At 38.5% G+C, this 24,220-nt stretch overlaps 1 protein-coding gene across 1 annotated transcript in view; it reads right to left on the reverse strand.

Moving 5' to 3' along the window:
- Nucleotides 1-313: 313 nt before the first annotated feature.
- Nucleotides 314-24,220, reverse strand: part of adipor2 (adiponectin receptor 2) — a 33,938-nt gene continuing 10,031 nt past the window's right edge. Inside the window, exons 2-8 of the mRNA XM_065255281.2 lie at nucleotides 22,034-22,294; nucleotides 7,006-7,158; nucleotides 3,974-4,145; nucleotides 2,891-3,077; nucleotides 2,419-2,606; nucleotides 1,881-2,074; nucleotides 314-1,554 (exon numbers count right to left, since the gene is read on the reverse strand). Of these exons, the coding sequence (XP_065111353.1) occupies nucleotides 1,426-1,554; nucleotides 1,881-2,074; nucleotides 2,419-2,606; nucleotides 2,891-3,077; nucleotides 3,974-4,145; nucleotides 7,006-7,158; nucleotides 22,034-22,081 (1,071 nt within the window). The 5' untranslated portion in view covers nucleotides 22,082-22,294 and the 3' untranslated portion in view covers nucleotides 314-1,425. The remainder of the gene's footprint in view (nucleotides 1,555-1,880; nucleotides 2,075-2,418; nucleotides 2,607-2,890; nucleotides 3,078-3,973; nucleotides 4,146-7,005; nucleotides 7,159-22,033; nucleotides 22,295-24,220) is intronic.

Below are 24,220 nucleotides of genomic sequence, written 5' to 3' on the forward strand. Positions count from 1 at the left end.
TCTCCATCAAAATCTCAAAGCCATAATGCCGTTTCAGTGGCTCAGAAGACTGATACTGCAGTGATCTTGGTACAAAGTTTTTAAACTAATGCAGAAGATAAAATGTACATTTGAAAGACATGCTTTCATTTTACTGATGCCACATTTGACCGTGCTTAATTGACTTGTGATGGTCTGCTTTAAAACACCTTCAAGTGTGATGAGCATAAATATGTTGTTCATCCTTATGTGGGACACCAAATATAAACTTGTATAGTACAGGTGATGGGATTGGGTTACACAGGAACCTCCATAAAACACAACCACTCTAAGAAAGTTTTAAAATGATTTTTATTCATTTAAAAATGAAAATAAATACCAATGCATGTAAAAATCTCTTTAGAGAAAACTTAAACATTGCCCTTGTTTAAATGTGGAATATTACAGCACATTCCAAAGGTTTATAAGAAAACTCCTTAATAAATTATATCACATACAGATGATGACACACAGGACGTCACACAACAAATGCATCCTTTACCTGTCAGATTATGATTTTGTCTACTTTAAAATAGCAAGTCTTTCATAAACGATTTTTTCCCAAACCAGGCAGAATCACATCTATTTAGATGAAGAAAACAAGAACAGACAAAAAAAAAAATCGAATAACAACCAGCCTTATGTGTGTGAGTGAATGAGTGTAACATGAAGGCCTGTGAAGGCCCTCCAAATGCTCCCGATTTCTGTTCAGACTCCAGCTGGCTCCATCGGTTGTATGGCTTTCCAGTGTTTTACAGGTGGGAGTTCAGCTGGGTTTCGGACAATAGCAAACTGACGTGTCTTTCTGCTGTATCCAGAAACCAGGTCTGACAAAATCAACCCAGTCCACAACATGTAGGTCTTTTTAAACCTGGCTGTAATACTCTTTGCTACTGTGCCGGCCTCCGTAAAACAAAGTAATGATATAATGATTTACTTAAAAAAAAAAACATTTTATAACTTCTTTTCGTACAAATCTATATAACCCAAATTTAGAAATCTTATTTACATGAAAAACTTTAAAATGGCTAACTGCCCACCCCAAGAAACTTTTCCAATTTCATTTTAAAGACCGCGTGTGTGTGTTCTGTCTCATAACAAGAAAAACAAACAGCAATAAAACAAAATCAAACCGTCTCCAATTCCTATATGTATCACCTTAGGAAACACAAATTGTCATCCTGAACCTGTGTCAACATTATCCCATAATGCCTTTTATTTAAGGGGGAAAATAGAGAACAAAAGAAAAGCAAAGGGAAAATGAAGTTGGGTAACTCTGTCAGTCAAGCGCGGTCCTCACAGATGTACTCATCATGGGTAGGAAGGACACAGCTGTTGCCGACAACAACAGTGAGAGGAGCGTCATCTCCCTCTAGTGGTGTGATTCAACACCACAGGACACGGATCTCACACGTCGCCCTCTTCCACACAGCCTCCTCCAACCGTGTAACGAAACTCCTGCAGGTTGGACACACCGTGAAAGTGCACGAAGGCCCCTGCCACCACTAAGATGTGGAAAAGCTGGTGGGAGTGAAACTGGAAAACAGAAAAAAAGAACTAGATTTAGGTCTTGATACATTAACAAGCTATTACATGATCATTTCTAATGCATTGACTAGTGTTGTGTTAACCAACGGCATTTCTATAAAACAAGTTTATAACTACAGCAACATCTGTTCCTTTTAATTTAAATGTTTTTTTTTCTTTATTAATAGGTTAAGGTTTACAACAAAAGTCATTTTGACTCATTCCTCACTTTGTTTTGAATGGATTAGAGATGAATATGGGCACTACAGTTGCATCAAAGTAATAATCATCACACGCTTCTCTAAAAGCATCTGTAGAATAAGTACGGCACTTACCCAGATATCGCACTTGCCAGGAAAAAATCTCTCTGGGATCCGGGCAGCGTACAGGCAGGCTCCGGTGATATACAGGACAGCCATGAGGAAAAGCCAACCCATCTGACCCATGGTGGTGGCCCTCAGAAAGCCCTCTGTGATCATGAAATGCAGCGTGGGGACGACTCCACTGAGCCCCAGACCCACAAACACACCTGCGAAGGAGAAAGTTTATCATTGCTTAAAGGTATAGTTCACCCAAAAATAAAAACATGGTCATCATTTACTGTAAAAATCTTTGTTATGCTGAACACAAAGTATATATTTTGAGCAATGTTTGTATCCAAACCATTTTTGTGGAGCACCATTGACTTTCATAGTATTTTGTTAGACCCTACTATAGAAATCAATGGTGCTTCTGTTTCCTGCTTAACAGAACAAAAAATGTATACAAGTTTGGAACAACTTGATGATGAGTAAATTTAACTAGGTAGTTACAGTGCATCAGGAGAAGGGAAATGCGGACAAAAAAATATATATAAAAAAGATGTGGTCTTACCGGCCCTGACTCCGCGGTACTGCGGCGTGGCAAAGAAATCACACTGAGAGACAACGATGGCGGTGATCCCCAGTACACACACCACGATCAGGTAGATAAAACAAGGCTGAGGAGAGCAGTAGAAAGAGTAATACAGCCACGGCACAAAACTACCCATGATCAGGAATGCAATGCCCGAATAGTCCAGTCTGTAATAAGAGGGAATAACAGAGAGATGCATTCATTTAATTACATAATGGCAGTAGCAGGTATGTCTTATATACAGCTGTAGATTTATCTACATCTATTGTGTGACCATTTTAGTGTATAGTTTTCTGTTGAATTTCAACAAAAGTAAACCCCAGGAGTTAATAATTCACATAATATAAACTAATGTTAAGCACAATTTACGAGCTCTATAATTTTTTCTTGTTTTGTGTAAATCACTTGGCTGTAATGCTAATAGTTTGGGATGTTTTGCTCAGGTTCTTACTTTGAAAAGACGCGTGACACCCCCTCAGAGTGGCAGTAGACCGTGTGGAAGAGCCAAGAGAAGGACAGGCAGAGAATGGCTCCCAAAAAAAACATGCCAATGACTATCTTCTCCTGGAACGGTGCCACAAATGTCATATTGGGTCTGAACATGTACACGATGCCCAGACAGAGAAAGAACAGGCAACCTGTAGACACAAAGAGTACAATGATTACATACATGTGTAATGTTTGTGTGTTTAATAAACTAATCGAACTCCAGTTGTGTATAGGGGTGTCACTATAAGAAGGCAGAGTTCAATATAAAAAAAATGTATATCCTGCTCTGTACAATAAATCAATAAGTGTACTGTTGTCAAACATTATATTCATAAACTCGAATTTAGCTAGAAGCACATCAAAGAGCTTAACAGATAATGTTACACTATTATCAAAGATCTGCTTTGTCTGTTGTAGCTCAGCGATTAACTGGATTTTATTGGATCAATAGCTGCACAATACAGTCTCCCCTTACTAATCAATACCATTATGTACAACATATTTGGTTTTGTATGTTCAGTGTGACCTTACACCTCTCCATTTTCTCTGTTCTGATGAACACAAAGGAAGATATTTTGAGGAATGTTTGTAACCACACTAATCATAAGCCCCATTGACTTAAATAGGAGGAAAAAGAATACTATGGAAGTGAATGGGGCTCATGACAGGTTTGATTTTTATTTCTTAAAATATCTTTCTTTTTGTTCATCAAAAAAAATGCATTCATACAGGTTTGAAACAACATGAGAGAGAGAGTAAATGATGACGGAATTTTAATTTTTAAAGTTTTGTAAAGACTGCTCATATTTGTCCACTGGGTGGCAGTACTTAACAAAAAAGTAAGGCAGATGTGAACATGCACTGATTTAATGTAAAACTTTTTCCCCTCCATTTTTTGGGACATGCTATATAAATAAAGTGTATACAGTTATAATTGTATACAGTTATAATTGTCATGTATGTAAAACAGACATCTATAGCGTGTATGTGTGTGTGTTTAGATGGCAAATGAAAGCGATGTAATATATGGGTGTATTTGACGTACCCAGAAGATGGGTCCAAATGTTGCCTGTTTCCGTATGGATCCTGAAGATGCTCCTGAAACACGCTCTGAAGGAGGGCATGGGCGGCCTGTGTCCATGCAATAGGAAGTCGTTATCCTTCAGCCAATCAGGAAGGACGTCATGAGGAATGACACGCCATCTGCCTTCCCACATCTAAAATAAACACATTTAAATCGATCAGATTACTGCATGTTCTCAACACAAACCCAGCGGTTTTGTAAAGATGAGTGGTTTCTCTTTGACATATCATTACACTGAGCTCAAGTCTACGTGGGTAAAGGCCTTTCATTACACTTCAGAAAGTAATTACTCTGTGTGCGTGTGCGTGTGTGTGTGCGTGCGTGCGTGCGAGTGAAAGAGAGCTGTGCAACTGTGTTGCCACAAGAGGTGCTACAAATTAATGTTATTTTTATATTTGTTGTATTATATTTGTTATCAAATATTTTTTATTAATATTTGTTATTTATAAATTATTTTGTTTTATATTTATTTAACAAGCTTTCAAATTTTTCAAGTAAAACATTTCAAATTTTCTGGCACAGAAATGTAAAAATACCCTATGCCACCACAGAAACACAGACAATACCACATAGAGCATGCAAGCGGCTACTGTGTGTGGCCCAAGCATTTGTATCCATGTTTGAGTACATACAAAGAGTGTGTATCTGGCATTAGGGTGCACTCACATTATCCAAACCAAACTGTGCCGTGGTACGTTTAACCCCCAAAGCCTGGTTTGTTTGACTAGTGTAAACTCACCATACCGAGTTTAGTTAATTGCACCCTGGCCCGCTTGCAAAGGTGGGCTCGGGCACGGTTCACTTTGGCTCAGTCACAAAATGTGCAGTGTTGTCACAAATCCCACCAAAATGCGGTTCAAAAGGAGAGACGTCAATTGCACGACCTTCACCTTCATCTGCCTTCGTAAAAAACCTTCTGATGCGCGCAGCAGGGTTACCTGAATGGCTGACCATTATGATGCGAGAGCCTTGTGTCATCGCCTCCCAAATGACTACTCATACTCCAGTCAAATATCAAAATTACCCCAATTTACTCATCCTCAAGCAATCTGAGATATATATGTCCATCATCTTTCGGACTTAAAGCACATTTGGAGTTATTTTAATAAATGTCCTTGCTCTTCCAAGCTTTATAACCCCCAAAAAGTGCATTCATCCTAATCCATACGGCTCCAAGGGGTTAAATAAAGGTCTTCTGCAGAAAATGTATGTGATTCACAAGAGAGTTTTAGCGTAGTAGGCGTCAAGTCATTACCAGAAGCTAGTTATTATAGTTTATAAAGTTTGAAACAAAATTGGATCAATTTTCCACAAAAGATCTTTATTAACCCCTTGGAGCCATGTGGATTACTTCTGTGAAGAATGAATGTACTTTTTGGGGTTTTTAACCCAGAAGTTGTTCCCTGATCCCTTTTGTTTTTACTGTTATAAGCTTGGAAAAGCAAGGGCATTTAAAAATACAAATTCTTCAAAACAATCGCATCCAAATAACAAAAGCGTGCTCGGGCTCAGAACAGTTAAAATACAGTGTTAGTGCGTGCTTCTGGGGGAGTAGGGAGGGGGGACAAGCACGCTCGGGCACAGTTCGGTCAGGTTAGGTATAATATGGGTGCGCCCTTAGTCTAGAAAGAAGGCTGCTTAAGGTTTACATTTTATTACATTTAACAGAAATCATGTTTATGTCCTAAAGTACCCAAAATGATTTTTTTTTGTTTTAAAGGTGTAGAAATATTTAAATGGGAGATTAAAACCACATCTGGACTTTTTTTAACATGGTGACAAAACTACACTCCAAGAAAGGATGTGTTAATTTTTTAAACAATCGTTTTGTGTTATCCTTTTTAACACATTATGTGTTGATTTCCTGTTCAAATAAATAAAAGAGACAACAAAAGATGCGTTGTTCCAGTAACAACACAGAGATGTGTCTAGTTAAGGACAACGCATTTAATATGTTGTTTTAACACAACCATTTAAAGAGTGTAGGTTGCCCAATTCCTCTAAACCAGTTGTGGTCACATTACTAAGAAGCAGATGACTCAGTGTGGTTTTCATCAGAAACAGTGTCATACCAGTTACACCTGTGACTGCGTTGTTTTCATTATCTACAGGCAGGCCAAAGAGGTGTCACTAGGACCGAGAGAAGCACATGTAACAGGATTTTTGGCTACACGAAGGCATGCCTTTAAATAAATAAATACACAACAAGGAAACTAGGTCAGGTTATTCGATTGGCTCAATGTCAAAGCGTGCCTTTCGCTCGTCCCTTAAGGTATATTTTCCTTAAGTGCGCTTTCCTAGAAGTGCACCTTTTAAGACGCCATACCTGAGTGCTGATATTGAATGACACTGATTGGATCTGGTGCTCTGTTTGCTCTCCAACACAGAGAGCTTTGCTTGCTTCCCAGAGGGAGAGAAAACTGGGAAGAAAGAGCCATTAACGGAAGAGAGTCGAGAAAGCCAAAAGATCTTGAGCTGGTTTATAATGCACAGCATCAAAACACATGGCATGCTACAATCAGGCAGTCTTCTAGGAGGACTTCCTCTTTCCCCTGCAATGTGGCAGACGCTCAAGATGAGAGCAAGATGGGTGTCTGGTTTGGCAGGGTTGTGAAGGATGTTTTTTGTATTCTAGGGCACGGTCTCAAAAAGGCAGCTGTGAGCACTCACAGACGTTGGGTACAGAAGGTACAGCGATGTTACTTAAAGCGTATGGGACTGCATTTATTCTTACTATAGGACACTAAACATATACAGTGTGAATCTTAATATCGCATACGTGTTTATAGAGAATGAAGTCTCGGCTGTGAAATAAATATGTGACCCGGTCTGTGAAGTCTCATAATCTAACTGAGATTTTAAGTATTGACTGAGTAAGGTCAAATCATTCATTTCAACCTTACTCAGTCAATATGAAATTCACTAAATGGTATTTACATTAACAGTAGGCTAATAGACAGAAAACAGTAAATCACAAAAAGCTGAGTTTTTACCTTGTGAACAAACTCCTCCATTCTCTCCATGGCATGGTGTGCTTGTAGCAGAAGACCTTCATCAGAGCTCTTCTCTTTCTCCTCCTCTTCTTCCTCTCCTCTGTCTGATGTCTCCTCTCTCTCTTCATGTACTGTTTTCCTCATTGTAAGGCACTGAGAACACACAAATACAGATTTTAGGATTAGTGACATTTTTCTTTTAAACATTTTCATACCAAGCAAGGCTCAATAATAAAGATGTTTATCAGGTGACCCAGTTCGACCTGCAAAGTTTTTACTACAAACACATTTAACATGGGTCACAAAAATATGAACTGTTTGTTTTTCACTTAATATGCACCTATAATGTAATTTTTGCTCTTTAATTTTTAACCAATCCCAGTCTGACCATTCTTTCAAATTATTCTTTAAAAATAACACAATCTGCAGCACCGTTTGATACATCACAGAATGTCTGTACTAGTTTGTCAGAATGACAAGTCTGTGTTAAAAAGGTCCTGTATAATTACACTAATTAAACATCGTGTCCTCCAGACACCAATAAGACTTGTTTCCAAAGGGGCGTTTTCACACGATGAGCTGTTCGAAAACAGGTGGATCGAACTTAACCAAACAGAGCGCAGAGGAAACACAAACAGGACAGGAAGCAAGAATAAACCAACAATTAAAGAAACAGCAAAGCCCTTTAATACTGACAGATGTGCTAAATAACCTAAACACCAGTTACTTTTTATTACACAAAAACACTATTGTTAAGACTTGGTGAAATGATGTGCACAGGTGTCGTACTATAAAGGACAGATTTTTGCCATGCCCAGTTTATTACCGTACATAGTTCAAGTGATGTTTTATCAACCGGATGGATCTAATTTACCAGTATAACCCAATATACCGCCACAGGCTACCTGGTCTCACATTTATATGTACACTCAAAAGGTCATTTAAGTTCCCGGTCTCTTCTCAGACACATACACTCAATTGAATTAATACCATATTGATTTATATGACCTTGCTGATGGCATGTTCTCAACACTTTCTGTGTTAAAGGCAAATCCCTGCTGAGACCAATTTCTCTTTTTTTTCTGCACAGCGCGTGCTTGTACAAACATTCAGTGCTGTGTTTGGAGGACATAAAGCCCCAATACTCTTATATACGCTCAACTATCAAACACCCACAGGGTATGTGTGTATGAGGCACATGCTGTCTCTTAGATCTCGTCATGCACGTAGGCTTTCCCAGGACAATCTGTATTGAATAAATATGAAGTCGGCTTTGCCTTGTAGCAAATCTGGGGCAGGAGAAGGTGTCCCGAACTGCAGTGGCTGATGGAGATATTAAGACACTGCCAATGATACAGAGGGTGAAAACGTGAGGTATTGTTGAGGCTAACAAGCCTATCGTAAGCAGATCAGACTCAGGTGTCTTCTTAAACGGTGCTGACGTGTGGTACTAATCCCTACTAGCTTTGTAAATGGTCTTGTCCCTTTTTTCTGCTGACACAGAGAACACAAACAGCTGGAGGGTATCCTCAACAGAGGCAAGTATGACTACGGCAGGAATGACCTTCAATGCATCACTACCAGTAAACAACCAGTAGAGGTCCAACTGCATCAAGCTCATCTCCATTTAAAACAGCACATTCTCTCAACGGATGACAGATGAAGTAAGATTTAACATCTGAAACTATTTATTCACTTTGCTTTTAGGTCGAGTCAATGCAACACAGACACAGACATACAAAACTCAATGTTCTTCTGCCTAATTTTGTTTTAACCCTGCAGTGCTTGGCGGCAGTGCCATAAATAGACACGCTTCAATGGTTTCTAAACTTATTCAGCCTTGTATTTAGTCTTTCAACTAAATGTTACCCTTTTAACCATTTAAGTAGTGTTTGTCCATGCAGAACTCATAGCCACAATGATATGGTACAGTGGGTGGTCACCAAGGCATGATTATGGCTCAGATAGCTTCATATATGGGTCGAAAATCATTTGATCATAAAAAGTGACCTCCGCTTAAGGTTTAAAATAAGTTGCAACAGTTTTATATTTAGGGGTTTTTCACAAGGAAATAAACTAGGGATGGGATGATAAATGCTGATACACTAATAATACCTGTCCAATAACGATTCAGAATCAGCCGATATTAGCTATCTACTACGGCTTTTGATCAGTAGGAAGCCCTTATCAACTTAAAGTCAGATTTATCGGCCCAACACTAAAATAAACAATGAAGATCAGACAAAATTTTTTTCAAAGTTTTTTTACACACAGACAAACAGAGACGTGTCTCTCTCTTCGTCAGAATGATGAACACTGGATCTATAATGCAAGAATAACCCACATCCCACTCCATAAGCGTAATCATGTGTGGGTCGCTCTGATGTGTTCATATTAATTGCTCCATCTATATGTCCTTCACCCAAACACTTTCAGAAATGTGTGTGTGGAAAAAAGCATATCTTCAGTGATACTTGACACCAACGATAAAGCTCTTACTGGATATAAAATGACCATGAATCCAATGACTGAACTGGGATCAGTAAACAATCCCAAAGCAAGCGTGTGTCTATGAGAGAGCAATGAATCATCATCTCCGTCACTGTGTAAAGCTGTTTTGAGCACATGTTGTAGTTAATTCTCCACTTTAAGTATGCTTAGAAGGGCAGGGCCTGAAATAATATGACATGTAAGAAATGTTCAGTACTGCACACTACTGCTATTGCTACTGTGACAGGAATAAAGATTCATTTCAATACATAGAAAAAGCCGAACAAATTCTTGAACCACAGCTCAATCTGTTATCATTAGTTTAGCTAAAGGGAACATCTGACTGTCCATTGATTTTTTCAGAATGGATGAAGCTAAGAGACATCCAGGGTGCAAATATCAGGACCGCAAAACACTGCTGTTGTGTAAACAAACAGCCAATGGGCATAAAAACTGTCCTGGTTTCGGCTGAAGTCTTGCAACTTAAAAAGTTAAAAGTCACTTAGGAAAAAGAATAAAAATGATATTGTATTTATAAAATCCCTGGTAGCCCTTCAGGCAGGTACTCTTACATTTTTGGTAGGCCGAAATGAATAAGTAGCCTGAATAAAAAATACATTATTTTTAATGTAAATCCTGGATTTCCATGCAAGCCAACTGTTTTTGCCTATCTCCACACTAGGATCTAATCACCATTTAATAGTGATTTATTGGATCACAAGACTCACAGCTTGGATCCTATAATGTTTTTCCTGTCACGGATTGTATAATTTTTCAGATCAGAAAAAGGCGCTACTGTCACTTTAAGAGAGAGTTCTGCACAGAGCCACATAGAGCCTAATGTCACAAATCCTATTTCTTCCTCAATTAATTATGTTCACTTAATTTTTTTCATTTAGGACCACATGTAATCCTTGTGAAAAAGGTTAGTGTAGAGCCCTGGGTATGGTAACAGCATGAATATGAAACGGAGGAAATATTGCATGTGAGCACACGCTCAGCAATGGCTCACATTTAAAGTGATCAGATAGAAAACATTAAAAATGTTTTTAGGGTGTGTTTGTTTTATTTTTTAACACGTCTGCAAACACACACTTCTTAATTCATGAGATTAGTCTCTAACCCGAATTGTGCACAATAAATATGTCAACGTGACCAACACACAGCCACACAAAATGAACTGTAGAGTCGGTTGCGTAGTCAGAGAACTCTAATCAATATAAACATGCTTCTAGAGTAAATGAGATGTGTGATGTAATTACTCAATGTGTGCACTGATTGGCTGGATGTAATGACCCTTTCGAGACAATCATGAACCATAATCACTTCTTTCCAGGAGAAAAAAAGCAATTGCTTATCTTCTGGGGACACAGCTGGGACAACTTGTACGTTTCTGTGTAAAGGACAAACATAACGTACACACAAAGTGTCAGCTAACCACCACATAAAATGACTGTGTTTGTTGTAGACCATTGTGCAGAAATAAAACAGCACATTTTGTTCAAAACAAATGCTCTACTGTAATGTTGTACTGAAGTACTTCTACTCTTCGATTTGTTCATCCAAGCTTAACCAATAAGCAGCCAGTGTGATTTTCTGGCTTTAGCATGACTCATCTGTAAAGCCCCAGCCACCTGCTCCCCAACAATACTGCCAGCATAAGCTTTGTTTCAGTGATGCTTTTCCTTTACAGAAGACAACAGGAAAACACACACGTTACATTTGCTGCCGGTTTAGAAAAAACTGGTAAGAGATTTCACCAAGGTTAGGCCACAGTGTAAAGGTTTATCTGAACAAGTGCCTTTTATACCTCATCAATCAACATAGCATCACATGTGGTGGTACACAACTTGGCAACACAACAAACTTCATTAATAAAAAATCCCACTGCTGATTGCCAAATATTTACAGCATGACTACTGGCACGTCACAAGGATTTTAAGCACAGTACAATCTAAGATAACTTAAAATGACCTTATGAGAAATTTTGAGAGACACGTTTTCAGTGATAGATAAAACCAGTAAGGTTTGGCAAGGCAGCATGGATTTGGTAGGGATACAATCCTGCGCACCTCAATTCCTGGAATGCTGGGAACATCCCGTTGCTGGCCTCTGGAATAACATGACCACTGCAGGAGAGACATGCGTCTACTTTCAGAGGGAAACAGCCTGTTTCTCTGATCTCTGCCAGAACATTCAGATCTTAGTAAATGTAACGTCTGATAAAACTGTAAGCAGTTGCCAAATTTTTAACTCACATCAAGATCCTTGACAGGGCGTTTATGCACTGTTCTTTTTTTTAAACCCCACTTTCTAGTAAGTCAAATATTTGGCAGAGTTTACCACTGTACTTGGAAAATATCTGGCACCCTAATAATGTGTACCTATAGGGTCTGCGACTGCAACCGTACAGGACTGAGAGAAGATGAGGACAAAAGACGAAAAGTGTTCGTCTTAACCCCTCAAATGCCTTGCAAAACAACATTTTTGGCATTGGTTCATAAGAGCAAACTACAATCCAGTTGAGCGGGTTTGGCCCCTTAGTTTTTTTCCATACGGCCGCTAACATTTAATTTAGGCTACCACAGAACAACATGACATCATTGGGTGTAGAGAGAACAATATGTTCTCTCTTTAAATATGCCCTGCTGTTCATTAGGTTATATGTTATTATTTTATTGGCAAATATTAGAGATGAGCCAATCTTAGTGCAACTAAGGTTACCTGATATACACCGACCATGTGATAGTAAGCTCTGTGTTTATTCAGGCAGTGTAGGAATGTACAACCCCTCACATTCATATGCTACATATGGGCTCCTATTGCAACACTTACTGTCCTACTGTTTGGGCATTTCTGCATCCTTACTATACATGCAACTCACGTGAAAAAAGCACAGAGCGGAAAGACCATGCAATTATTTTATTAAAGCCACAATGTTGTTTCAAACCCATATGAATGACCATATTTCACCTCTCTTTCGCAGAAAAAACATTAGTACTCAATGCCGTTTTTCAATATTCCCCCTTTTTGTTTTTGGTCCTCTCCTTTCCACAGTAAACATCACATGTTCAGTCCTACAAGCCCAGTTTCTTGCTCAATTGGGAAATGACCTTTGTACAGACTAACCTCATCACAAATCTGCCTCATGCATGTGACATCCCTCAATCGTTCATATATGCATAATGAATACTCTTATCACAGACAACCTTTATACAAAATTAGCAAATTCCCTTGCTTCCTTTAATCAAAAATATCTACCTTTCAGTGTTCCAGAGATGCTACTTCGCTGAAGTTTAAAAATAGGGAAAGTTTAGAGCACCCAAGCCCATAACATCTCTACAAGTTCATGGTTTAAATGAGATCATTTAACATATATGCCATTCTAAGGTGGTTTCCTGCAAAATTAAGAAGTGAAATTACATGACACATGAAATGTGACTCAATAACAGTCTGATCAGAAAGAAGAACAAGCTACAGTGGAGAAACCCAAAAAATTTGAAAGCATCACAGTAAGTCTGACACACCTTCCAGAATCATCTAGTAATGTGCCGGATTTATTTTTACAGATGACTGTGAGCCCACTTTGGCATAAGGTCACATATGACATCATTCGAGTGAGTGATAAAAGTGAAGGATGTTCAACTTCACCCTTCTTCCGTTAAGGAAAAAATGAAACACAAAAAACAAAATTGACCTAGAAGAGCAGACAGGCCTTAAGTCCTGCTCACACAAAAACCAATCATCTTAACTAAACATTGCCAAACAAACAAAGCGGCAGTGGTAAATGGAGAAACCAAAGGACAAAATGAAAACAAATTATGTCAACCTCTCTTATTAACATGAGTACGCAAAAACAAATCAGTGACACAAACATTTAACACAAATTAACACAAAACAATAAAATAATTTAAAAAAAAGTCTGCATTTCAACGACAAAATTCTTTGTTTATCCTGCCTTACATGAAAAGCAGGTTTCTCTTTGACCTATAACCCAGTCTGCGGGTTTATTTACACAAGCATAGTGTTTTTCAGTGAATGTATTGATAGGCAGAATAGATAAGCTCATTCTGGTCTACTGCATAGATCCAAGATATACATCTTATATCGTATAGGATATACGATAGGTATTAAAGCCATTATTATTATGTTGTTTACATAAAATACTATTGTTTCATATTGCTATGCATGTCTAAAGCAACAAACAATGGACAATGCATCTTGGCATGAGATGTTTTACAAAACTTCTGGGCGATAGAGCTCAAATGTTATATCATTCGAAAGCGATAATTATTAATACATTATTTTTAAGCTTTTTAATAAAACGACAAGTAGAAAAAAGTTTGACTTTAACTAATGTATGTTTTATTTGCACACTTTTTTTAAGGCAAACAATAAACAATTTTAGTTTAGCAGTACAAAAAAAATGTATCTCTTACATAAAGGTTAATTTAGTGTTAAATAAACTCAATAAATACTTTTTCGTCACCATAATGTTTGATTCCTGTTCTTTGTTTCTTGTTGTTTGTTTTAAACTTTGTTTGCAATGGTGGATCAGCTTCTTTTCTTCACCTACATTTTTTATGTACTGTAAATGTTGCCAAATCAGTACGACCTGCCTGGTAGAGTAATAATGTGAATAAGAAATCATTTCCATTGCGTATGTGTCGAACACTGCCATCCGCGCGTAGCCACAGTGAGTATACTTTGAAATAGGGGTGGAACGGTACATGTATTCGTTTCGAACCGAATCGGTACGGGGTCACGGTTCGGTGCATGAATTTAAACGGAGAATACACGGTATGAAAATAAAAAAAACTTGCGTGCAAAATAATTAATGTAATGCGGAACTACTGTTAGATCCGCGGGTTCTTTAGGGACAGCTAATCTGTAGCCCCGCTTTAGCTCTGAAGCTCTGATTGGCGCCGATGCAGCCGAGCTCCGCCTATGTATGCGCTCTATCAGAGCCCGTCTACATTCTCTGGCACTCTGCAGTTTTTTGTCAGATTGACTGTCTAGTGAGTGAGTGAGCGACAGCGAGTATGGCAAATGGTGGTGAGGATCCGCCGGCCTCTTTAAGATCAGTTGTTAGGTATGTGAGTGGAAGTACATCTAATCAAGTCACCATGAGATACACGCATTTTAGTCAGTTCACACGCTCACACGCCACACCTTGTATTTCTCACGCTGAGAAGTAGGAGATAAATTGTCCTGCTAATATACAATTAATGGACGAAGCGCGTGCATACGCAGGGCAGTCCTGTCGAGTTCAGCTGCTTTAAGTTTTTTAAGTGTGCTCAACTTTACGCAGCGCCATCATCGTCAGAGTACCACGAATAATCTTGCGGAGGAGGCTGATTTCAAATCGCTCTCGCGTTACTCTGACGTCATCCACTTGTAGTTTCTTGCAGCGCCTCATGAAGTTGTACACACCTGTTAATGCATCCTACAAGCCTACATTTTTTTGTTCTTTAGTACATTTAATATTAAATAAAAGTGCTTAAATGTAATTTAAAAATGTATTTAGGTAACTTGTAATACATTGAAATCTTTGTATGAAAGATTAGTACAAGTTTATACATTTTTGTTATACGAGATAGTATGTTAAATGCCTTTCAGTTCATATTCATGACATCTCAAAATAACACAGATAAGGACACCTATGTTTTTAAGATTATCTTAAGTACTAAAAAAATTAGCTTTCTGCATTTTTGTTTTGCTTTTCCCTCCTTTGTACGGAAAAATGAACTTAACCGTGACGTCTGAACCGAGGTACGAACCGAACCGGGACTTCTGTGTACTGTTCCACCCCTACTTTGAAAGCTGCGCTGACGCGGAAAAGAAGTAAACCCGGCCCACAAGTATGCACAGCTTACACTAGAGCTGCAACTATCGACTATTTTTTCAACCGATTAATCTATCGATTATTTTTCCGATTAATCGAATAGTCTAATGATTTTTTTATACATATAATTCCCCAACAAATAATAAATGTAACATCTGCCATTAACGCCAACATTTTATTTAAGCATTTTCTTAATTAAACAAACACACAAACCAAAATTTTCAACATGAAAAATAAAGTGGCAGTGCCACTTTAAAAGAGGCATTATTCACCTTAAACAATAAAATAGGCATATATTAATGTTTTAAACATTAGTTTATTATTAGTACATGCATTAGCTCAGCATTAGTTCAGACTGAAGTAAAAATAAGTTCATTGTGATTCATGAACCCTTATATAAAATGTAATGGTTATATTATTACTGTTAATATTATTACTATTAGTAGTACTGCATTCTCATTTAACTTTAACATTTAACTTTTCTTAAGTTCCGGGTAAAAAACAAGTTCAGTTAGTATGATCTTCTAATATTTTATAAACGGCGTTTACGCCGCTGTTACTGTAAATAATGTCAGGAATACCTTACAAGACGAGCTTCTGTAATATCTGCGCACATATTCGAAAAAAAGACGTTCATTGGGAACTCCGCACTGCCAGCTGGCTTTCAGTGCACGCGGGCACATGCCTATCAGTTCTCAATGTGACAGTAACTTATTATTTCATAACTTCTTAATATAAAAACATGTCCTGCTCTTTATTTACTGTTTCAACATACTGCCCAGAAGCGATGCAATGTCGCGTCTGTCAGGCGTCTCGCAGCTCGTATTAAACGAAGATGTAAACACAGCTGTATTAAGCACAATATTTATTGATTCTATTGTTTATAGAGTAAGTATAAAAACTTACTGTAATAGTTCAAATTCTTACGCTGACGTCTCGTCATTTTGAGGTCGGAGAGCCCCAGGTTTTCTTTTAAGATGATCATACACAGGTGTTGCGCTGCGGTGGTATGCCATTTCCGTTTTACACAGTATGTGTTTTATTTGGTCTCTGCTTAAAGTATTCCCACACTTTTGATCGCGTTCTGTCTGTTTGGTATAACACTTGTATACCCCGGTCGGAGCTGAAGCCGCCATCATTTTAAAATGTAAACAGTGCGACGCATCGACGCATTTCCGGCAAATCGACGTAATTACGTAATCGACGTAATCGACTACGTCGACGCGTCGTTCCAGCCCTAGCTTACACACAACATTGTTCCGATGCTGGTCAGACGCAAAAAAACTAAGAACTGTTACACTGTAGGGCTGCTGCGGTGACAGAATTTTCCCACCGGATAGTCAGGGGTTTATAAATGTGCATGCAGACGTGCGCATTTTACTTTCACTTTTGAATTAGACGCAACTGTTTAAATGCAGCGCTTGCGCAGTATAGGGATAATTTACCCGCATGTTCGACTTCATACTATAACACAGGAACCGACATGTGGATGACATCAACGTGCCGCGAGAGCGGTGTGAAAGCAAACTCTTCCGCCTTATCCTCACCGTACTTTGATGTCATCAGCCTCTCGTTCTTGCAGCGCAGCTTGAATTCCGCTGCAGGAGGTCTCATGATGACCGCTGCCGTTATAATCTTTATTTTCGCAAGTAAAATCCTTTTTTTGTTTTAACATTCAAACAGACGCAGTTCTCCCCCACACTCGAGCTATGCATATTGAATACATTATTCCTTAAGTAATATGATTTGTTCTCTGTGGAAACATATTCTCTTCAACTAGGAAATTGTAGCGCAGTCGAAGTGAATTATATTAATTATTTGCGTGCATTTTTTAATATGGCCACTTGTGGAATAAAAACTGCATGACGACAAAAGGTAAGACTTGTTTTTGCATTTAGCCTTGTTTTACTAAGAGTTTTATTTAGTGTTTTAGTCTTAGTTGGTTAACTCTTTCCCCGCCATTGACGAGATATCTCGTCAATCTGCAATACCGCTATTATCCACCAGGTGCCGCAACTTATAAAAACCGGAAGTATTGCCCTAGGGCAAACAGCTGTATGTCCGTGTATGTTTTAAAGATCGCTCTGCATCTGATCTCTATCAAAAGTCCTTCACAAAAATGGAATTATCTCAGCTTTTTGCTCAAAATTTTGTTTTTTTGATGAAACCTACACATATTTGAGAGGTGATAAAAACAGAACACATGAAGGTAGGATGAAACAGATTTGTTTGTTTGAAAGCAGAGGGTCTGTTCTTTTATTTCATATATTGTATGTTTATATATTTAAAAAGAAGCATTTTCTGGTAGACATTAAACTTTTGTGAAAATCATGAAAAATGCTGGCGGTGAAAGAGTTAACTACGTGTGCTCTATCACATCATTTAAAAGTCTTTATTGTGTGTTTATTGGCGGTTGTCATGACAAGATTTGTGAAGGGATGTTACAGTATGTTTTGATATTATCTTGTTTTAGTTTATCTGTTGCCGGAGTGGCACTTAAAAATTACAACATTTGAAAAGCATTTTAAACAACCAGGATTTCTATTTTTGTTTTTCATTTGTATTGCTTCCGTATTGTTGTCAGTAAGTGTACATCCATATGATTTTGTACAGGTTGGTGGAGTATGTACACATATAATGTGGTTTCATAGATTCGTTATTTGAGAATGGCCTTCTTGTACGAAATGTTTTTGCCATACCTTAGGTTTTCGTGAAACGCCGCCACTGTCTGCACATCCCTAATAATACAAATCGAACAGATGTTGTAAGAACATATGTCCAGGTTATTTTTATATTCTGACTTAAAAGAACAATTTGAGACACAATTACGCAACTTTCTCTAGAGTTTATTCATGAAGAGATATGATCTTCGAAGGGAATGGGGCGGATCACGTTCGATTAGAACTCGCCCTTTATCTTTTTATGAGCGGCAGCCGCGTAGGCTTTAACCAATCATTGAACAGATTATTAACAACCAATCATAGAAAATTTTTCTGAGCTCAAAGTGGAGTGTTGAGAAGATTTTATTTCATTCACAAATCAAAAATCTCTTAAAGAGGAAATCTAGCATGGAGGTCTTAAAAGATGATGGTGCTTTAGGCAAATCATTAATAAACAAATTATGACAAACAGAGAAGAATTTTCATTGTGTTTTATGCTGTACTTTCATCTACCATCTTTTTGTGACTCTTTTTTCAAAGTATCGCTTTAGGCACCGGAACCGTTTCATATATATATATATATATATAAGTTTTATCAATGCATTAACAGGCATCATACCAAACCGAAACGTTTTTTTTCTACTTATCGTTATCAAAGGTGTATCGGCGTACATATCAATACGGTTTTATTGCCAAGCCCTAATACAGACATCCTACGGCTATGCACAGGTGGAACACAAGAACAGCCATGTGTGTGTAATGCTATATTATATTCATTAAAACACAAAGAAAAACTAACATGAGCTCAACGCTTAAAGAAACTAATCAATGCACAAAGGTAAACCTTACACCTGGTCATGTGAACCTGGACAATGATGGCACACTCAGGGGAAAGGCCTTGATTCAAATTTTCCATGTATACTCACACATGACAATCTCTCCTGTGTATAAGAAAGACTTTTCCTAAACTTGCATGATTTTTCTAACTTGGTATGAAAAAGAGAAGGGACAGAGAATTCAAAGTGACATAAATTCAGTCACGGAAACTGTCCAACCACAAAAACAATGCAAATAAACAGCGCCCAGTCTCTATTACTATATCCTGAGGCCTGTTTAAAGTTTCATGAGCCTGGCCTTGTTGCTGCTCTTCTATGTTTAACCAGAAAGACTGCTGGGCGTCTGCTCCCTCTCAACGGCACGGGATAGCCTTACACCTGTCCTGCTTGACCACGCCACACTGTCGGCAGCAAACAGCCACGAGCCTCACAATGACTCACACAAACACTGCCCGAGTCAGGTTACACAATGCAAATGTGTGCCTGTGGATGCAAAACAACTGCAGGATGGCAAAAGATCATGCAAATAAGGAGTCCTCCCCAAACCCGATAAAATAACTGTTAGGACTATCTGCATATCACTGTTATCCCCTGACATACAACTCAGACGTACCAAAAAAATAATCAAAATTAAAAATGTAAGCCAACTTAAAAGCAAATATCATTATGATCAACCCTTCCTAGGGTGGACTCCTCTGAGATTAAAACATTGTGGCTGAATAGGTCTATATTGTTCTGGAGAGTAATTACACCTCAAAAAAGCACAATGCATGATCCCTACGCAGCATGCCTATATAATAAACCCCTGTCTGCAAAATTAAAATGTTTAATGAAATATTGATTACTTAATATTTGTCCTAATATACAAAAGAATCAAATAGCCAAATTGGATACAATATAAGCCTTAAACCACACCCTGAATGATGGGTGTGTTTGGACCTAGGGCTGTAACAGACACAAAAAGGGTTGTGCAGTCATTGCAAAGGACTACATTAAACATTCATTAATAGTTCATTAGCTTTTATAAACAGTCCACTGAGTTTTCAAGTAAATCCACTATACTGAGTGAAATTTATTTATAAGCAGTCAGCATAACATATTTCAAATATGCATTTAGTTTAACGTGGTTCTTCTAAAACATGGCAGAAATATGGGTTTCTCTGTGTTTTGCTGTAATTGCTTACGTGACCCTGCCATTGAAACCCTGCCGTCCAGTAATCTAATTTTGAGATTTAGAGCAAAGTAGTTATTACTATAAAAAAAAAGACAGAAATAAGTCATGATTATATGTCACTGGATAGCTGGCCAACCGAAGCACACTACGCATTCTCAAAATACGAGCTTTGTACAAATCAACGCGTTTCAGAAAGGTGGGGCATAGAGGAGCAACATCAATGTAGGGTATGTGGAAAAAATGTCATACAAATATATTTATAAGAGCTGCACGATTAATCTTTAAAAGATTGTGATCTCAATTCGACCCCCAAACATGAATCTGACAAATGAAATCTGATAATTATATTTTCAATGAGGAAAGACGCAGTCTCATCAGTTCTCTCCACAACACGCAATCACAGCAGCCGCAATGACGTATTGACGTCACATTTATTATTGCGCAAGCTATGTGCTCGTGTTCGCTCCACTGGTACAGCGGATGCTTTCGCCGAGAAGTTAGACAGAAAGAAACAGAAACTAAAGAGAATGAGTGAGCCAGAGCAATGCGCAGGTACGTCCGACAAGAACCTTGACATTGTTTTAGTACCAAAAAGAGGATCTTATTCCAGATCCTATCCCTTCCGAAAGGGTTTTTAGCACAGGGAAAAACATTGACTGCGTCCAAATAACCACACTTGCTGTCATTGCACTTGACCACTTACATTACGTTTTCCTGTATTTGGCCCAAGTGTTCTAGTGCACGTGAAGATTAAGCATGCATGTAGATTTATTCACCCGATGGACGTTCACGCCCGCCAGCGAGAGCATCCAAAAATGCTCTGACGCTCGAATGCATTCTCTGGAATCCTCTCAAGTGGAGGTTTCCTCCTTGCAATTGGGTGCCGCCGAACTGTGTCATAGCTCATTACCATAAAGTAATGTCAATCCATGTGGCAGCAATTTGTTTTTGTTTAATTTAGGCTACTTAAAATGTATACCGTATTTCTTTTTTTATAAAATGAATACATAATTACTCTACAATTAACATTAACTGAATTTAAAGATTATCTACATTTATCTGAAACTTTCAGATGCATAATTCTTTACACCTGTAAAAATTTATGTTAAACTAATGTTCAGGGGTTGTACGTCTTATTTTATATAGAATCGTGCAGCTCTAATATAAATATTAGAGCCGCACAGAATCAACACTGGCTGCCACAAATAGATTTTTCATGATTTACATTTTTATTTTACTATTTAAAACGGCTTGATTCATTGTAGCGAGCACTCAGTGTGCCTCCTCCTACCTCTCTCATGTTGCGTGCAGTGCGTCTCTCTCAAAAAACAGTGAAAAGTATTTTAACTGCGTTCCTCCGTGTACTTTCTTTTTCGCGTAAACGTCAACAGTCACGGATGTTACTGACAGAGAAGACAACTGATCGTGTTCATCACGACTTAAGTAAAATTTACCAGTAGTGTTTACCACACATACACATTCTGGTGTGAGTATGTGTGCGAGTTCTCTCCCTACCTATGATCCGGTCTGCCCGTACACATGTTCTCTAGTCGCAACTCTGTGTAACAGCAACAGTGTATTCTCTCATATTTATGAATTTGCACCAAATTGATATACAATAAAACTATCACTCGTATTTAAAATAAAAAAGCGCTCATAATACAACAACACTGACGAGGAGAGCAACATCAGTACAGCCTCAATGTAAATCTATGGTGATTTTGTCAGACAATAGTAGTTTAAGAAAGAGCTGATTGGATTAAACAAGCAGTTACTGGGTCGTGGGTTGTTACTGGGTTGTGTTTAGTCACTATTTTATAGACAACAAAACAGATAATATGTAAAAATAGAATTCAGTTGTGTAAATGTGACGAATCAAAGAGTAAAACATGACGCAATGACATCACATATATGCTAATCGGCATATATATAAATATAAACAATTTGTAGCGGAGTTCAATTTCTCTGTTCACTGAAAAGCTCAATAGTAATGTCTTGCTTTTTATTTTGGTGCTGCACTTACCCCATTCTGTGTTGGGCAGCCTGATCTGTGACCTTTGGTGAGACTCATTGTGTCTTGGCTGTCTGAGGTGGATTTTTGGGTGAGGTCAGTATCTTTGCTTGAGCAGACTCTGTGTCTCAGGATGAAGGCTGCGCCCTCGTCCTTCTTCACCTCCCCACCGTCCAGATTGCTTCCTGTTGTTTCCGGTACTGCTGAATCCTGAACAACACTGGTCCCCAACTCCAAAACTGGATTCACTACAGAATACTTGACTTACTGCACCTGGTAAAGATATTAGAAAAATTTATTTAAAAGAATGACATGGTGTAAAGCAAAGCACAACGGATAATTGTAAGACTTTGTGTAACAGTTCTATGGCTTTTTCAAAAGCTTTAGGCCTAGTCCACACGGACACGGGTATTTTTATAACCCTGAGTTTTTTCACGCGGTTCGGCCGTTCGTCCACACGAAACCGCAGTATCAGGGCACTGAAACCGAGCATATTTGAAAACCCCGGCCAGGGTGAGCTTTTTAAGAAACCCCGGTTACAGTGGTGTCGTGTAGAGAGTAAAACCGGGAGTTTTACCTTGCGACGTCAGAGTGTGCGCCGTTATCCACTGTGTTTGACGTCAAGATTGTGCGCCGCTGACTGCTTTGTTGATTATTCTGTGCAATGGCGGACGTATCTTGCTAATAATAACTGTGCTAACAGGGCTTCTAACATGTACAGTGTTTCCCATATATTCATTTATTTGTGGCGGGCCGCCACAGAATCAACACTGGCCGCCACAAATAGATTTTTCATGATTCCCATTTACATATTAATTTTACTATTTAAAACGGCTTAAATCATTGCAGGGAGCGCTCAGCGCGCCTCCATCCTCCCTCTCTCGTTGTGTGCAGCGCAACAGCGCGCGCCCGCGGCCCCCTCCCCTCTCTTTGCGGAGCCTGCACGCCTCTCTCACATAACAGTGAAAAGTATTTAACTCCGTGTTCCTCCGTGTACTTTCTCTTTTTCGCGTAAACGTCAACAGTCACGGATGTTACCGACAGAGAAGTCGGTGGCTGATTAAGTTCATCATGAGAGTGACTTAACAAAAGGTTAGTATAGTGTTTCCCACATATACCCGTTCTGATGCGAGTCTGTGTCCGAGCTCTCTCCCTACGCGGCATGCCCATGCACGTGTTCTGTAGTAACAGCAACTGTGTATTCTCTCATATTTCTGAATTTGCAACAAATTGTCTGCGCTATACAATAAAATACCACTCGTATTTCTAGTAATAAAGCGCTCAAAACACAACAACACTGATGAGAAGAGCAACACCAGTACAGCCTCAATGTAAACGTATGATGGTTTTTTTCAGATAAGGTCGCGTTTTTAGCAGCAGTTTAAGAAAGAGCTGATTGGATTAAACAAAGAGTTACTGAGTCGTGGGTCGTTACTGGGTCCTGTTTAGTCACTATTTTATAGACAACAGAACAGAAACTATGTAAAAATATCATCTTAGTTGTGTTAAAATGCAATATAATGTGACTGATCAAAGAGTAAAACACGACGCAATGACGTCACATATATGCTAATCAGCGTGTGACGTCATCGCCGCCACAGTATCTCAAAATCCTGTGGGAAACACTGATGTATACAGATAGATGCTCAGTTATCTCACTATATTGCGAAACACGATTTGGGTTATATCCCCGCCTGCTGGTGTGGCATGCTCTTGACAGCGCGTGATAGCGTGCTTTTGATTTATCGTGTGGAGGGATTTTTTTTTTGGGAAAACTCCGGTTATAAATAAACCCGTGTCCGGGTGGACTAGGCCTTAGTTAAGAAGGGCAACTCTTCAACAAAAAATATATTACAAAACACATCTCAGCATTACACCAAAAACTATTAACAAGGCTACTGCATAAACATTTTTAAAAAATTTGAACTTTGCCTGCTTTATTGCAGATTTTTGGTTAAACAGGAGGGTTATGGCATTTGAACTCAATAAATCTGCAGAAAACTGAAAAATTATTTATCTCAACAGGTTTGAAATCAGGTTATTCAACAATGCTGAATATTTGTACATAGCAGAGTTTGTGTAAAGACTTTGTGCAAGAACTGATACGGTCCTAGACTATGAAGAAACACAATAATGTTACACAGACGGCTAAAGTGTACTGATTGCTTCAGAAATCATGTAGCCACTCTTGAATGGTCA

This window comes from Paramisgurnus dabryanus, chromosome 1 (genome assembly GCF_030506205.2).
Source record: "Paramisgurnus dabryanus chromosome 1, PD_genome_1.1, whole genome shotgun sequence".
NCBI lineage: Eukaryota > Metazoa > Chordata > Actinopteri > Cypriniformes > Cobitidae > Paramisgurnus > Paramisgurnus dabryanus.